Source organism: Myxine glutinosa, chromosome 4, assembly GCF_964187855.1.
Source record: "Myxine glutinosa chromosome 4, kmMyxGlut1.1, whole genome shotgun sequence".
Taxonomy (NCBI): domain Eukaryota; kingdom Metazoa; phylum Chordata; class Myxini; order Myxiniformes; family Myxinidae; genus Myxine; species Myxine glutinosa.
Window position 1 is genome coordinate 134,143,077 of NC_136264.1, and position 16,123 is coordinate 134,159,199.

General features: G+C 45.6%; 1 protein-coding gene across 3 annotated transcripts in view; it reads right to left on the reverse strand.

Moving 5' to 3' along the window:
- LOC137425269 (coiled-coil domain-containing protein 80) overlaps positions 1-16,123 on the reverse strand; it is a 96,204-nt gene that overhangs the window by 26,023 nt on the left and 54,058 nt on the right. For all 3 annotated transcript variants that reach the window (XM_068113529.2, XM_068113527.2, XM_068113526.2), the window contains 3 exons: positions 9,621-9,798; positions 4,140-4,264; positions 2,167-2,730 (listed from right to left, as the gene is read on the reverse strand). In XM_068113529.2, coding sequence (XP_067969630.2) covers positions 2,167-2,730; positions 4,140-4,264; positions 9,621-9,780 — 849 coding nt within the window. In that variant the 5' untranslated portion in view covers positions 9,781-9,798. The remainder of the gene's footprint in view (positions 1-2,166; positions 2,731-4,139; positions 4,265-9,620; positions 9,799-16,123) is intronic.

The window sequence follows — 16,123 nt, forward strand, 5'->3', positions numbered from 1 at the left end:
GTCTATGAGAGTAGAGGAAGTCAGAAAGCCATGTGTGGAGGTGGCCTTGGATGCCATAGGCTTAGAGAGCAAGAAAACATCACTGCATTATATAAACTCTCAATGTGATCCTCTAATCCCCTCCACTTACCAAGGATGGAGTGCCCCCACCAAGGGCCAGAGAATGAGACATAACTCCTTTGGAACTAAGGCTCTTCAGAGAATCCCTGGCTATTGCTGGTCGGACTTTTGTGTCCAACGAGCGGTTGCTGAGAGAGACTCAGATGAGATTTCTTTCCTGTATGGTCCGTGAGCGTCAGCTGTGGCTGTATGGACGCGTGGGTCGTTTTCTGGACGCTGATCCAGCTCACCAGATACTCTCAGCAAGGAAGCCTCGTGAGTGGAGGAGGCCAATGGGCCGATCGCGTTCCTCGTGGTTGCAGCAGGTTGATCGGCATCTCAAGGAGATAGGGATGGGCCAGGCATCAGGCTGGAGGATGGCCAGACGGAGGCTCCTGGAGTACCGTTGGAAAGTGGATGCGGCAACGCGCTGCTCCGGCGCAAGCTCCCCCTGACCTGGCCTGACCTGAAATACTTGAGATATGTCTATAGAGACGACCCTGATCTCATGTCTGACATTGAGGGTCTCCATCCATTGTTGGGAGAGTAGAAGCAGCATGTCCGAGGTAGAGTGAGTGAGTTTGAATCTGAACTGATGATCTGAGATTTGGCTTTTGGAGAAAAGGAAGGCTTTGTTGTCAACAGTGATGATGGATTCCATGATCTTCCTACTGATTGAAAGTAAGCTGATATGTCTGTAGTGAAGGGGATAGGTTTTTGCACCATGTTTATGTAATGCAGTGATGTTGGCTAACTTCCAAGCAGAAGAGGGTGACCTAAGGAAAATGATGGAGTGAACAGAAAGAGGATGTGTAAGAACAGCCGGGCAGGTTTTGGGGGACACACGTGCGCTGATTAATTCTGGGCCTGTCACGGAATCAGAGTCAAGGATTGCCAGAAACTCCTTCGTCTTTTTCAGGTGAAAAATAGAGCCCAGGAGCAGCTGTTTGACTGGGTTGGGTAGCTACAAAGATTGAGGGGTTTTCGACACCAATTTGTAAGCACGAGGGGTTTTCGACACACAATTTGGAAGGAAACAGAATTGAGGCATCTGTCCTTCTCAATAGCGGAGTCGGCTTGGGTGCCGTTTTAAGTGAGAGAAGGGATGGAAGGGGAGCATACTCCAGATACAGACTTAATAAGGAGCCATCAAATTTTAGAGGAGGGAGACAAGTTTGAAAGTTAATTCTTGAGGTTGGCCAGATGTTGTTTTATAGCTCTCCTAAGAGTGGACACGCACTTGTTGCATGCTTCGTGGAATGATGTGAGGTTGCCTTCGGTTGGATTTGCCTTCCAGGAAGAGAAGTCAAGTTGTTTGAAGGAAACTGCTTGGATTGGATTTAATGGCAAATAAGGCAACTGGATTCTGTGGAGCATGGGCGGGGGAAGGATATCTTAACTGAAGATGGGATAGGATGGATCTGTGCATAAAAGAGAGCAGGTTTCTGTGGAAGAATTCCCAGTCTGAGTTAATATCAGGGGCAGTAGATATGGGAGACCAGTCCTAAAGTGAGATAATAACGAATAATTTTGAAGGTGGTTCCCCTTTTTATGTTTTTTCTCAAGTTTCCCCCCAACCTTGCAATGTTAGCCAAACCTCTCTCGGTTCCCTTGTTTAACAACATTGCATTAAAGACCCACTGGGAGGTGCTCGTTAGTAATTCCTCCTTGTGTATCTCCATCCTCCCCTACCCTTTTCGTAATTTGTGAACCTGGAGACCCTTGTATTGAAAAAGTTTTATTTATTCTCCCTTTTTGTTTGTTATATGTGGATAGCAGACTTTGGATCAGTTACATTTGTAATTGAAATTCAGATCACAATTAACATGGAATTATTAGTATAGCTGCAATTAACGTCAGGCACACACAAGTCAACCATGAAATGTTAACTGGCAGTTTGTCGGCCAGCAGCATGTTGTTTTGAAACTTTTTCGGTTTCTGTTAAGCATTTTAGGTACTGCTCCTTTCAGTCAGATTTGAACAACAATCTTTCGGTGCCAGTCCAATCGTTTGGCCACTGTACCCATGAAATATGTTATGGTTTGAAACGCACACAAGTGGACCCACCAGCAACCTGCGGTTGTTGCGTATTTTCCTGAGGAATCTTTGGAGTGAGGTTCGAACACGTTTCCTGATTTCTCTCGTTCTACTTTTGCTGCTGTCGCTCATCACCACTCTCGTGTCCACTCTTTCTCCCATTTGATAATTCCGTGTGCCGTTGTGTCTCGCCGCTCCTCGCTTACTTGCTGTTATTGAGATGAGAAACTGAGATATCTGGTGTCTCCTGAACTTCTCATTGAGTTTCATCTGAGGTCCAAACAAACTTTGCTCCAGTTTCTCCAATAACTTTGTCCTGCTTTTGCCGGGTTGTGAGATTCGTCGATTGTGTTTATTCCATCCTGTTTTGCCTTTCCTCGGAGGTTTGCTGACCGCTCCTGTAGTCCAAAGTCCAAGGCATTGCTTGGCCGGATAGAACAGACCGCCATCCAGCAAGGCCAGGACCGGGCCGGGCCATGTCCTTGCAGGGAATGTGCGCAGCAGGTGCATTTTGCGGTCAAACACTGCAGATGAGTCTCCTATCTGCTTCAGAACGTGGGTGAGGTAGTTCGTGATGCGAGAATCAAGAGCAACCTGCAGGGTAGGAAGGATAACAACGACAAAAAAGAACAAGACCTTAGGTGGTGGGGGAATAAACTTTAAATGATGAAATAATTTGGTTGTTAAAAACTTTACAAGTAAAGTAAAATATTTTGGAAGTGTTTATTACCTCTGCCACCGAAGGTGGATGGAGGTTATGTTTTCACCCCTGTCTGTCTGTTTGTTTGTCTGTGAACAAGATATCTCAAAAAGTTGTGGACAGATTCGGATGAAACGTAGTGGAGAGGTAGTGTATGTCACAAGGACGAAATTATTAGATTTTGGTGAAGATTCGGATCCGGATCAGAGAATTTTTTCAAGTGAATCTTCACCATTGAGAAATAGGGCTGAAACCGATATATGGCAGGATATCTCAAAAAGTTGTGCACGAGTCATGACAAAACAAGGTGGATGAGTTGGTTAGGTGACAAGAACAAGCCGATTATATTTTGGTTCAGTTCCTAAGCAAGATCCGACCCATCAATGGATACAAAACATAAACTGTTCAGCATGGCAGAGGTATGCTCTCTACCGAGTGCCGTTCTTGTTCGCACCTGCATTATAATCTTAGCAATTTCTTAACAATATAAAATTTCTTAACAATTCCTGTGTTACAGAATGATTTTAAATCGCTGTAAGATATGATGATTTGCCAACCCCACCGTGAAATAGTGAACAGCGAGTGGTGTAACCTGGTCTCGAGGAATATCCGAGAAGATCGCATCACCTGTTCCCCACAATCCAGGCAGGAATTTGTTACTTGTTTGGAGTGTGGATGCTAACTCACCTGTTCTTCACGAAGTATATCATGAGGTCTGTAACCTCCACCAACTAATGCACGAGAGGGATTGTGGTTGGATGGCACACTTTGAGATGTAATGCCCTGTATACCACATAGCTGCAGGTAGCATCATTGGCGAGGGCGCCGCTGTGCCCCTACGACAATTTATTGTGTTGGTGGGAATCGAACCCCGGACTAAACAGCTCCATCCCATCCTGTCGGATTCTGTAAAATCTAGGTTGGCTGTTAATTGGAACATTGTGTATGGAATGCTGCACAAACCCTTAATTTAATCAATCTTGGTACACATCTTAAGTATTTGGCTGGTACGTGTTTACCTTTGGAGGTGAGTACCTTACAGTTATTAGGCCTTGTGCATAGGGTTTGTGAGGAGGGAGTTATGAATCGCCATTTTATTTATTTCATACATAAAGCAGTATGTCATATGTGGATATACCCGTATTTTGATAATCGTATATTTGGTTGCAACACAAAAATGTTTCATTGTTTTAAAACAACCGATGTATCACCAATATACCAAATCTGGCTGGGAATTAAAATAAGTAAATGTTATTGTAGAGTTGGTGCTGGATAAGTGGTGGAATACGGTGGTTGTACCCACTGTAAGTGCTGTCCCATCTGGTCTCCCACGTGTTGCTGTTGCATGTCCTTCCTGAATCACCACATGAACCACACCCCGTGCAGCCAGCTCACAGTGTGCGAGGGATGTCTCTGAAGTCGAGTTGCCTGCAGCACAAAGGTCAACATTGATCCTTTTATCGACTGGTGACTGGTCCATCCGTTTTTGACACATATGATGACGTGTTAAAGGGGAACCTAAACGCAATTCTTTTTCCAGAGTCGAGGCTCGTGTAGCAGCTAGCACATTACACACGAGAACAGGCACAGACCCAAAACACATACAATAAATAAAGGGAGTGGGGGACAAGAGGGGGAGAGAGAAGAAAACATAAAAGCACAACAACAGTAGAGAACAGGGACGTCGGTAGATCTGTGGAAGAGAGAGGGCCGATGAGGAATGCGGGAGGGGGGTGGGAGGGGAGGGAATGGGTACACGGTATAAAACAAATTGACACAACTAGGAATTTCAGGAAAGAAGTTGGAGATTGAACGAGGTGGATTTGGGGTGTTTTAATGGGGGTAGAAAAAGATCAAGGTTTTGGATGGGGGAAGATAAGAGATGGTGGTGAACAGCTGTTTTGAAGACCTGGAGGGAGGAGTGGGATTGAAGAGAGTGTGGAAGTTTGTTCCAGAGGCGGGAGAAAAGAGGAATGAAAGAGTGAAGGTGAGCAGAGAGTCTTGATTTTGGTAGTTTCACCAGAAGAGGGTTGCTGGCAGATCTTGTGCATCCTGCAGGAATATTTGGGGGACAGAGCACAGAGCAGGGGGAGCTAGGCCGGAGAGGAGTCGGTAGAAGACAGAAAGACCACCAACCTGCCTGCGGTGAGAGAGTGAATGGACCTTAGAATCGGCTTCATCATGGGAGATACCAATGAGTCTGAATGCTTTGGTTTCAACCGCATGAAGCCGAGCTAGGTGTGAGGCAGGAGCACCAGCCCAATGGGGAGAGCAGTATTCCATCGAGCTGCGGATGAAAGCTTTGTATGTGGTGAGGAGCTCAAAAGTGCCCACAAAAGACCGTACGATGGAGGATGCCCAGTCGGCGACTGGTTTTGGAGGCCAGCTTGAAAATGTGGTTTTCCCAGGACAGATCATGGCAGATAGTGAGACCCAAAAGCTTGAGTGACAGAACGTCTTTAAGAGGATTGTTCAGAAAGTAGATGGGAGGGTTGTCCAGATGGACCTTTATGGAGAGACAAAGTGGGAGTGTGAGATTGGCAGGATTGAAAGACAAGTTCCACTTGTTTGACCAGGCTGTGATTTTGTCCAGGTTTGCAGAGAGTGAAGAGGCTGCTGCCTGCCGATCTGAGGGTTGAGATATGGAGCGGCAGAGAGTGGGGTCATCAGCAAAGACATAGAGAGGATTTTCCAGAGAGTCGAGATCATTGATGAAGACCAGAAAAAGCACAGGGCCCAGAACACTGCCTTGGGGAACTCCAGCCTGAAAAGGAAGGGGAGATGAGAGAATTAAATTCAGGGCCACACGTTGAGTGCGACCAGATAGGAAGTCCGCAAGCCATGTGTGGAGGTTTCCATGGATACCATAGGAGGAGAGTTTGGTGAACAGGGCGGGGTTCCAGGCCGTATCGAAGGCACCAGATATGTCAATGGAGACGGCTCTGATTTCCCGTTTGGCATTGAGGGCCTCCATCCATTGTTGAGACAGCAGAAGCAGCATGTCCAGAGTACAGTGACCTGGTCTGAATCCAATTTGATGATCTGAGATGTAGCCATTGGAGAAGAGGAAGGATTTGATATCAGACACGATGATGGATTCCATGACCTTGCTAATGATTGGGAGCAGGCTGATTGGTTTGTAGTTGCAAGGATCTGTTTTTGCACATTTTTTGCGTAAAGCGGTAATGTTGGCTGATTTCCAAGCTGATGGCAGATGACCTTGAGCAAAAGAGAGGGTGAGGAGAACAGAGAGAGGGTGAGATAGAGCGGCAGAGCAGGATTTTAGGATCCATGGGCTGATGCCGTCTGGTCCAGTTGCAGAATCAGAGTCGAGGTTTGACAGAAACATCTCCACCTTGTCAGGAGAGAAGGACACAGAGTCCAGGAGCTGCTGGGTATGACTGGGTAATGTGGGAACAGAGAGAGATGGGTTTGGGACACAAGATTTTGAGGCAAACACAGAGTTGAGGCATTCGGCTTTTCCACGTGCAGTGTCATCTGTGTAGCCGTTTGAGGTAAGGGATGGGATGGAAGGGGAACAAACACCAGAAACAGTTTCACCAGACGCCACCAGGATTTGGAGGAGGGAGACAGGTTAAAGATGAAAGACTTGGAGGAGGGAGATGAAAACATCAGTCACATGTTTACTACAGGCTGGTAGGTTTTGTTTTGCCATTCAATTGACGGTTTATCAGGGATTTGTATCAATTGATAAATAGTTGTATTACTCCAGAAGAAATACGGCAATACACAGCACAGACACGGCAGGACACGGCACAGTACATACACGATACAAAGCACAGACACCACCAAGGCGCACTCATAAGCACTCAGCATGGACACCAAATGCTTTGTCCCACTGTCGCAGGCTGACCCGGCATCCTGTATGTTACAGGATCGTCCCGTTTCATACTTTCCTGAGACGCCATTTGTGTTTGGTCATGCTGTGTATTGTCTGCGCCATGACCCACCATTGGGTCCATGCTGTGTCCCACGTCATGTCTGTGCCATGTCCGTGCTCTGTCAATGTCCTGCCCCAGTGGAGGGGTGGAGGGTGGGTGATATCGGTCGCCAGCAGGCCAACACAGTGTTCGATTCACCGCTCAAATCACCAGTGCAAAATATGCTGGTAGCTGGGTAGAGATGGTGTTACAGTTTCCAGCGACGGCTGTTTGTTCAGTTTAATCGTAGGGTGTGACATCCTCTCTCAATCGTGGTGGATAACTACAAGATCTAGCTCTCTGTTGTTACATAATAGTGTTCTGTAAAATGTTCTGAGCACAAAAGTGAACATATTGTAGGCCCGATCCACACTCTGGTATTTCTGACAAACCTCATTCAATTTCTGGCAATCCTCGGATCTTTTGGCCATTGGTGTAGCATCAAACTATCTCGGTTTGTATTACTACAACCACAAGGACACATCAACCCGGCATATTTGTCGAAATTCGAAAATTATTCGCCGTTTGAGTTCAATCGTACCGTGTTGTAACCTGTAGACTATGAAAATGGCGGTCGACTTCACGGTGTGACGTCACAGCTAATCATGAAGAATAAGAAGATTTCACGTTGAAACCCACATATCACGTTGAAAGTCACTGAGCTCTTCAGTACGGCCCGTTCTACTGCCAATGTTTGTCTATGGAGATTGCATGGCTGTGTGGTTGATTATATATACCTGTCAGCAATGGGTGTGGCTGAAATAGCCGAATCCACTAATTAGATGGGGTGTCCGCATACTTTTGGGCATGTAGTGTATCTCCAAGAGCGATGAGTTAACTGCTGCCTTGCATACGACTCTTCTGGAGTTGTCTTTAGTATTTTAATGATTAGTCTCTGTTTTGTTGTAATCACATGACTCATCAGGCCTGTACAGTCCACCCAGCAAGGAGTGAATCTCCATCAGAAAATTTTACGAAGGGGCCAAGCTCTTTCAGCTCTTACACGAGCCTCAATCTTGTATACAAAATAAATAAATAAAGTAATCGTTCACGTTTCAGATGAGCTCTCCGAATGGGCTCTCCGAAAAGACCGTCTGGACAACCCTCCCACCTACTTTCCGAACAATCCTCTTGAAGAAGTTCTGTCACTTAAGCTTTTGGGTCTCACTATCTGCCATGATCTGTCCTGGGAAAACCACATTTTCAAGTTGGACTCCAAAACCAGTCGCCGTCTGGGCATCCTCCATCGTGTGAAGTCCTTTGTGGGCACTTTTGAGTTCCTCACCACATACAAAGCTTTCATCCACAGCTCAATGGAATACTGCTCTCCCCTTTGGGCTGGTGCTCCTGCCTCACACCTAGCTCGGCTTCATGCGGTTGAAATCAAAGCATTCAGAATCATTGGAATCTCCCGCAATGAAGCTGATTCTGAGGGCCTTTCTCTCTCTCTCACCGCAGGCAGGTAGGTGGTCTCTCTGTCTTCTGCCGACTCATCTCCGGCCTTGCTCCCCCTGCTTTGTCTGTGCTCTGTCCCCCAAATATTCCTGCAGGATGCACAAAATCTGTGAGCAACCCTCTTCTGGTGAAATTGCCAAAATCAAGACTCTTTGCTCACCTTCACTCCTTCATTCCTCTTTTCTCCCACCTCTGGAACAAACTCCCACACGCTCTTCAATGCCTCTCCTCCCTCCAGGTCTTTAAAACAGCTGTTCACCACCATCTTTTATCTTCCCCCATCCAAAACCTTGATCCTTTCTACCCCCGTCAAAACACCCCAAATCCACCTATTTCAATCACCAACTTCTTTCCTGAAATTCCTAGTAGTGTTAATTTGCTTTATACCATGTAACCCTCCCTCCTCCCCCAACCCTCCCCCTTCCACAGATCTACGTGCATCCCTGTTCTCTTCTGTTGTGATTGTGTGCTTCCCTTTCTCTCCCCCTCTTGTCTCCCGCTCCCTTCATTGCATGTTTTATGTGTCTGTGCATGTTTTCATGTTCAATGTGTTAGCTCTTAGAAGAGCCTAGATGCTGTATTTAAAAAAAAAAAGTATATAAAAAAAAGATGGTCAGCCTGCTACCTCATCATCCACAAAAAAACGTGTTTCTTGCCGATTGGCCGTCATCGGCACGAAGCAGATGTCCCATTCTGTGAAGAAAGTGCTCCCCACGGGTAAGCTGACCATAAGATCGATAATATAATGTTCTCATACTTATAACTGCACTAGGTCCAGACTTATCCTACAAGATGAGGCAAGACCTGCTTTGTCCACGTGAACATTGCTGGAAGGACAAGGTAATTGGTGTGTAATTGTTGCCTAGGTCGCAAGCTATGCATGTGTGGATCACAGACGTGTCCTGCTGGTGAGAATAAATACCCCAATAGCTGTTGTCGAACTTGATTCCCCATCCAGCAGCAGGAAAGGAGGGGGTCTCATAATAGAAACCTAAAATGGCCTTTGTGGTGGAACTTCCCATGCAAGCACCAAGAACAGTACATACAAAAATCTAAATTGATGACACCACCAGCATCTGATTTATCGTGTGGAGCGAATTGTGTCGGCCCGGATGGCGTCCTCTTTACCACCCTTTTTCTGCCCATGTATCCCGTCCCTTCCTTTTCTCAATTTCCCTTGCCTCTGTTTATCTTCTTCCCCCTTCGATTACCACAAAGACTGCACCAAGTGCTTAATCACTTCGGTGTTCGAAGACATTTTAACATTTTCTTCCTGTGTTTTAACAAGTTCTTGCTGTCCCAGGGTGTGTGGCTTCGTGGTTTCAGACACTATAAGTTATATTTACTATGGCATGCATCACTAGGGCTCCCGCTACCTCTCAAAATACCTGTTTTGTGTGTTCCCCTCCACTCTCCCTCTGCCGACAGCCACAGCCAGAACCACGGCCCAAGTTTTGGAGGCAGTAAAGATGACGGTGGTGAGGAGATGGTGAAGGTGTAATTCGGAAAAGCAAAGGCGAGGGTGAGAATCAGGATGAGTCTTAGCATGGTTGTGGGAGCAATACCCTGTATAGGATATCGGGCGGAGTGTAGAGCGGAGGAAAGAACAATACAAGGAAATATTAGATAAAAAGGTATTTGATCTATACTGCCTCTGGAATGTCAAAAGTATCACATTAATAAAATGTACAGCATTTACATTTTATCTCATGTTTACATCCATTTACTTAACTTGTGTTAAGCTACCATATTCCATTTGGCCTAGGAAACAGCTGTCTGGGCCCATAGCACTGGCCAAAATAGTCTACTCATTAATGTGGGATTGCCAAATTTATGTTCCCTCCAAAAGGATGTTGTTTTCATGACCCAAAACACAGTTTTGTTGAAGTATCCTGACTCCCATAATGAGCCTGAGCAGGGGAAGTGGAACCTTGATGGAAGAAATGGACAGTTGGAGGATCGAAATCGATTATTTAGACAAAGGCATCTATAAATCTGGGAACATCAAGACCCGATTGCTTTGGAAAGTCAAGCTTGTCAACTGAAACAAGATGGTGGATGCAGAGGACTTTGAGAGAGAAGGGGTAAGGGTGATCTACCCAGAAGTAAGTGAAAGTCGAGGAGTAGTGGTGTTATTGGATTAAAATGTCTCTCTCCCACCAGCGGCAAGTTGTTGGCCTCTCTATTATTTATTAGCCCCCAATGGATTTAGTCCAAATGGGGGCTTTTAGATTGGGTCTGGTCTGTCCGTCCCTCCGTCCATCCGCAACCATATCTTGGAGATGTATGGACCGATTTTGTTCATACTTGGCACAAAGACAACACATGATGGTATACATATGCCCATCATTTTGTTTTGTGATACGATCAAAGATGGCCAACTGGAGGCCATTTTAGTTGTAAAAAAAAAACCGATGTTGAACATGTCCTCAGCCATTTCTCGAAAATGCATTTAGCGATCTTGTTCAAACTTGACACAGAGATAATGAATGATGGCTTACATATGTACGTCATTTTCTTTCGAGATGAGATCCAAGATGGCCGACTGGCGGCCATTTTGTTATTTAATCGTGTCCCCAATCATTTCTTGAAAATGCATGGTCCGATTTTATTCAAACTTGGCAAAAGCACAGTAAATGATGGTATACACATGCACCTCAGTTTATTTTGCGATCTGATCAAGGATGACCGACTGATAGACTGGCAGCCATTTTAGTTGTAAAAAACCCAATATTTAATATGTCCTCAACCATTTCTCAGACACACATTTACCGATCATGTTCAAACTTGGCATACAGATAATGAATGATGGCTTACATATGCATGTCGTTCTTTGTTGAGATCAGATCCAAGATGGCCTAGTGGTGGCCATTTCGTTACTTAAACGTGTCCCCAACCATTTCTCGGACATGCATGGACCGATTTTGTTCAAACTTGGCACAAAGCCAATGCATGAGCTTACATAATCAGAAGATTTTGTTTTGTCATCTGACCAAAGATGGCCGACTGACAGCCTTTAACTCCGCACAGCAAAATTACTAAAACCACGGAGGCGATGACATTTTATGTCCTTTTCGTTTTTTTTTTTTTTTTTTTTTTGGATACTGAATCGAGGCTCGTGAAAGAGCTAACATTTACTTCACAAACAAATCAACCAGGCAAACAAAATATACAAAAAGAGGGAGCGGAAAACAAGATGGGGAGAGAAGGGGAAGCACGCAAACACAACATTTGAGAGCAGGGAGATGTGTGGAAGGGAGAGGGCTTGGGGGGAGGAGGCGTGGGAAGGGGGGGGGGGGCAGAAGTATAAAACACAAGGACACCAAGGACTTCCAGGACAGAAGTTGGTATTTCAAAAAAGTGGAATTGGGGTGAAATTAGCGGGGGTAGAAAAGATCAAGGTTTTGGATGGGGGAAGATAAGAGATTGTGGTGAACAGCTGTTTTAAAGACCTGGAGGGTGGAGTGGGATTGAAGAGAGTGAGGGAGTTTGTTCCAGAGGCGGGAGAAAAGAGGAATGAAGGAGTGAAGGTGAGCAGAGAGTCTTGATTTTAGCAGTTTGACTATAAGAGGGTTGCAGGCAGATCTTGTGCGACCTGTAGGAATATTTGCGGGACAGAGCCCAGAGAGAGCTGGGGGGAGCAAGGCCGGAGAGGAGTCGGTAGAAGACGGAAAGACCACCAACCTGCCTGCGGTGAGTGAGTGAGAGGCCCTTGGAGTTAGCTTCATCGCGGGAGATTCCAATGATTCTGAATGCTTTGGTTTCAACAGCGTGAAGACGAGCTAAGTGTGAGGCAGGAGCACCAGCCCAGAGGGGAGAGCAGTATTCCATTGAGCTGCGGATGAAAGCCTTGTATGTGGTGAGGAGCTCAGGTGTGCCAAGGAAGGACTTCGCACGACGGAGGATGCCCAGTCGGCGACTTTGTTTTATTTATAAATAAAAGCTTACAGCTTTGTAAAGCTTTTTGTTTATAAAAGCTTACATCTGGCCTTGCTCTTCATGTCCTCTCCTAACTCTGCCCTCCCTAAGAAACCCCAGGTTGCACACGTTCCTCGAGAAACCCTCATCTGCTCATCAAAATCCAGGCTGGTTGTCTACCTGCATTCACTTCTCCCCTTATTCTTCTTACTGTGGAATTGTTTCTCCATGTCCATTGTCTCGTCTTCTTCACATCAGTCTTTTCCAATGCCTGCTCATCACTACCTCCTGTGCCAACCATGCCCGTCCACCATCTCTTCTGCACTTGCTGATTCTTTCCCATTGCACCCACCCACACCCTTTGGTAGTTCGTCAATCTGCTGCCCTTTTCCGTTTAGCTTTTCCATGAGCCTAGACCCTTGTATAAAATAAGGTTAAATGTATATTTATCACCAACATCGTGAGACGTAGTGATTATCTGATGCTAGTAAAAAGTAAGGGCCGAAGCTGTTACAGGATGGGTACAAATTCCTTTTGCAGTGAAGTTACTGTGCATCTGTTTGTTGCCGTCCAACGTTTTGTTGTGATTCATGAGTGGGAAAACACCCCAAGAGTGCTTTGCAAATGTCGCACTAGATGCTGTTGGATCTATTTGTTGACTCTTTGTCGGAGTTTGCATTGTGTTTGCTTATCGACAGCGTGCCGGATGTGATACAACTCAAAGTTCTCTGAACCTTTATGTGTAGCCATGCACCATGTTGGTCTGTCTAGAGTTGCATCTTCCTATGTTTCCACGTTTATAGCACATTTCTTCAGATTGACCTTAGACAGTCCTTCAATCACTTATTTTGACATTCTGATGGGAGCTTCTTTGCTTCAGTACAAAGTAGAAATGCTTCTTAGGCCGCAAGCATTCTCATTAAGTCTCCAATCTAACGTAGCTGTGTTTTGATGATCATTTCCTCGATGCCTGGCATGCCGGCTCAACTTAGGACTTCTGTGTCTGGAACCTTATCCTGCCAGCGAATCCTTAAGATATTTTTTAAGACAAGCCAGATGGAAATGGTTGAGCTTCTGAATATGACTGCTTTCAGTGGTCCATGTCTGTGCTGCTGCATTCAATAACGATGTCAAAACTGCAGCTTTGTACACCTTTGGCCTGGTCATGACTTTGATACCTATTTTGCTCCATAAGCTGTCATTATTAGACGAAAAACATCACTGCTTTTGGCTAGTCTCAAAGCCACTCCATCATCAATGCGGGCATCCCTTGAAAGAGTACTGCCTAAGCAGGTGAATTTGTTCACTGCAGTCGGAGGATGAGCATCAATTGTGATAACAGGTGTTGTATACGACTTGCCAGGTGCTAGTTGGTACATCACTTTAGTCTTCTTTAAGCTGATGGTAAGGCCAAACTTCTTGCACGCACTGGAGAAGGGGTTGGTTATGTGCTGCATATCCTGATGTGTGTTGGCTACTAAGGCAAAGTCATCAGGAAAGAGACGCTAACAGATGAGATCTTCACACACCTTTGCCTTGGCATTTCATTGACGAAGGTTGAACAGCTTACCAATTGTTCTAAAGCATATATTAACAGCCTACCAACTCTGTTATCGCAGACTCTGAATGAATATGCTAACATTGCACAAAACAGAACACTGAAGAGGGAGAGTGTTAGGACAAAGCCGTGTTTCACCCCAATGGAGACTGGGAATGGGTCAGATTTATTCACCATTCTCCATCACTCTAATCATCATGCCATCATGAAACTGTCGAACTTGGATGTACTTGTTAGAACAGCCAACTGAGGCCAGAAGTTTCCAAAGTCCTGTCCGCCAAACAAACACATGCGCCAAACGAACACATGCGCCAAACTAACACATGCGCCAAACTAACACATCCGCCAAACAAACACGTGTGCCAAACTAACACATCCACCAAACAAACACGTGTGCCAAACTAACACATCCGCCAAACTAACACATCCGCCAAACTAACACATCCGCCAAACAAACACATCCGCCAAACTAACACATCCGCCAAACAAACACATCCGCCAAACTAACACATCCGCCAAACAAACACATCCGCCAAACAAACACATCCGCCAAACAAACACATCCGCCAAACTAACACATCCGCCAAACAAACACGTGTGCCAAACTAACACATCCACCAAACAAACACGTGTGCCAAACTAACACATCCGCCAAACAAACACATCCGCCAAACAAACACATCCGCCAAACAAACACATCCGCCAAACAAACACATCCGCCAAACAAACACATCCGCCAAACAAACACATCCGCCAAACAAACACATCCGCCAAACAAACACATCCGCCAAACAAACACATCCGCCAAACTAGAACGGGCACTCGGTAGAGCGCATACCTTCGCCGCAGCTACTGTTCTGTACTTGGTAAAAATACGATTTTGACCTTTTCGTGACCTTGACCTTGACCTTTGACCCGATTGCTCCCAAAATCTAATCAAATGTGTCCCGTATAATAACCAATCATCCCACCAAATTTCATGCAATTCGGTTGAATACTTTTTGAGTTATGCGAATAACATACACACACACACACAGACATACAAATAAATACACAGCGATCAAAACATAACCTTCCGCTTTTGCGAAGGTAACAAACACATCCGCCAAACTAACACATCCGCCAAACTAACACATCCGCCAAACAAACACATCCGCCAAACTAACAAGTCCGCCAAACTAACACGTCCGCCAAACTAACACTTCCGCCAAACAAACACGTGTGCCAAACTAACACGTCCGCCAAACAAACACATGCGCCAAACAAACACATGCGCCAAACTAACACATCCGCCAAACAAACACATGCGCCAAACTAACACATCCGCCAAACAAACACATCCGCCAAACAAACACATCCGCCAAACAAACACATCCGCCAAACTAACACATCCGCCAAACTAACACATCTGCCAAACTAACACATCCGCCAAACTAACACATCCGCCAAACAAACACATCCGCCAAACAAACACATCCGCCAAACTAACACATCCGCCAAACTAACACATCCGCCAAACTAACACATCCGCCAAACTAACACATCCGCCAAACAAACACGTGTGCCAAACTAACACATCCACCAAACTAACACATGCGCCAAACTAACACATCCGCCAAACAAACACGTCCGCCAAACAAACACGTCCGCCAAACTAACACATCCGCCAAACTAACACATCCGCCAAACAAACACGTGTGCCAAACAAACACGTGTGCCAAACCAACACATGCGCCAAACTAACACATGCGCCAAACTAACACATCCGCCAAATAAACACCTGCGCCAAACTAATACATCCGCCAAACAAACACGTGTGCCAAACTAACACATGCGCCAAACTAACACATCCGCCAAATAAACACATGCACCAAACTAACACATCCGCCAAACTAACACATCCGCCAAACAAACACATGGGCCAAACTAACACATCCGCCAAATAAACACATGCGCCAAACTAATACATCCGCCAAACAAACACGTGTGCCAAACTAACACATGCGCCAAACTAACACATCCGCCAAATAAACACATGCACCAAACTAATACATCCGCCAAACAAACACATCCGCCAAACAAACACATCGGCCAAACTAACACATGCGCCAAACAAACACATCCGCCAAACTAACACATGCGCCAAACAAACACATCCACCAAACAAACACATGCACCAAACTAACACATCCACCAAACAAACACATGCGCCAAACTAACACATCCACCAAACAAAAACATGCGCCAAACGAACACATCCACCAAACAAATACATGCGCCTGTAGCGGTTACCTTATTCACATGTCGCGGTTATCTTATCCGCATGTGACGGTTACCAATACGATATGTTTGGTCTAACCCACGCGCACGGGCGGTTGGTTGTGTGGTCGTGACGCACGCACGGCTGTTGGAGCC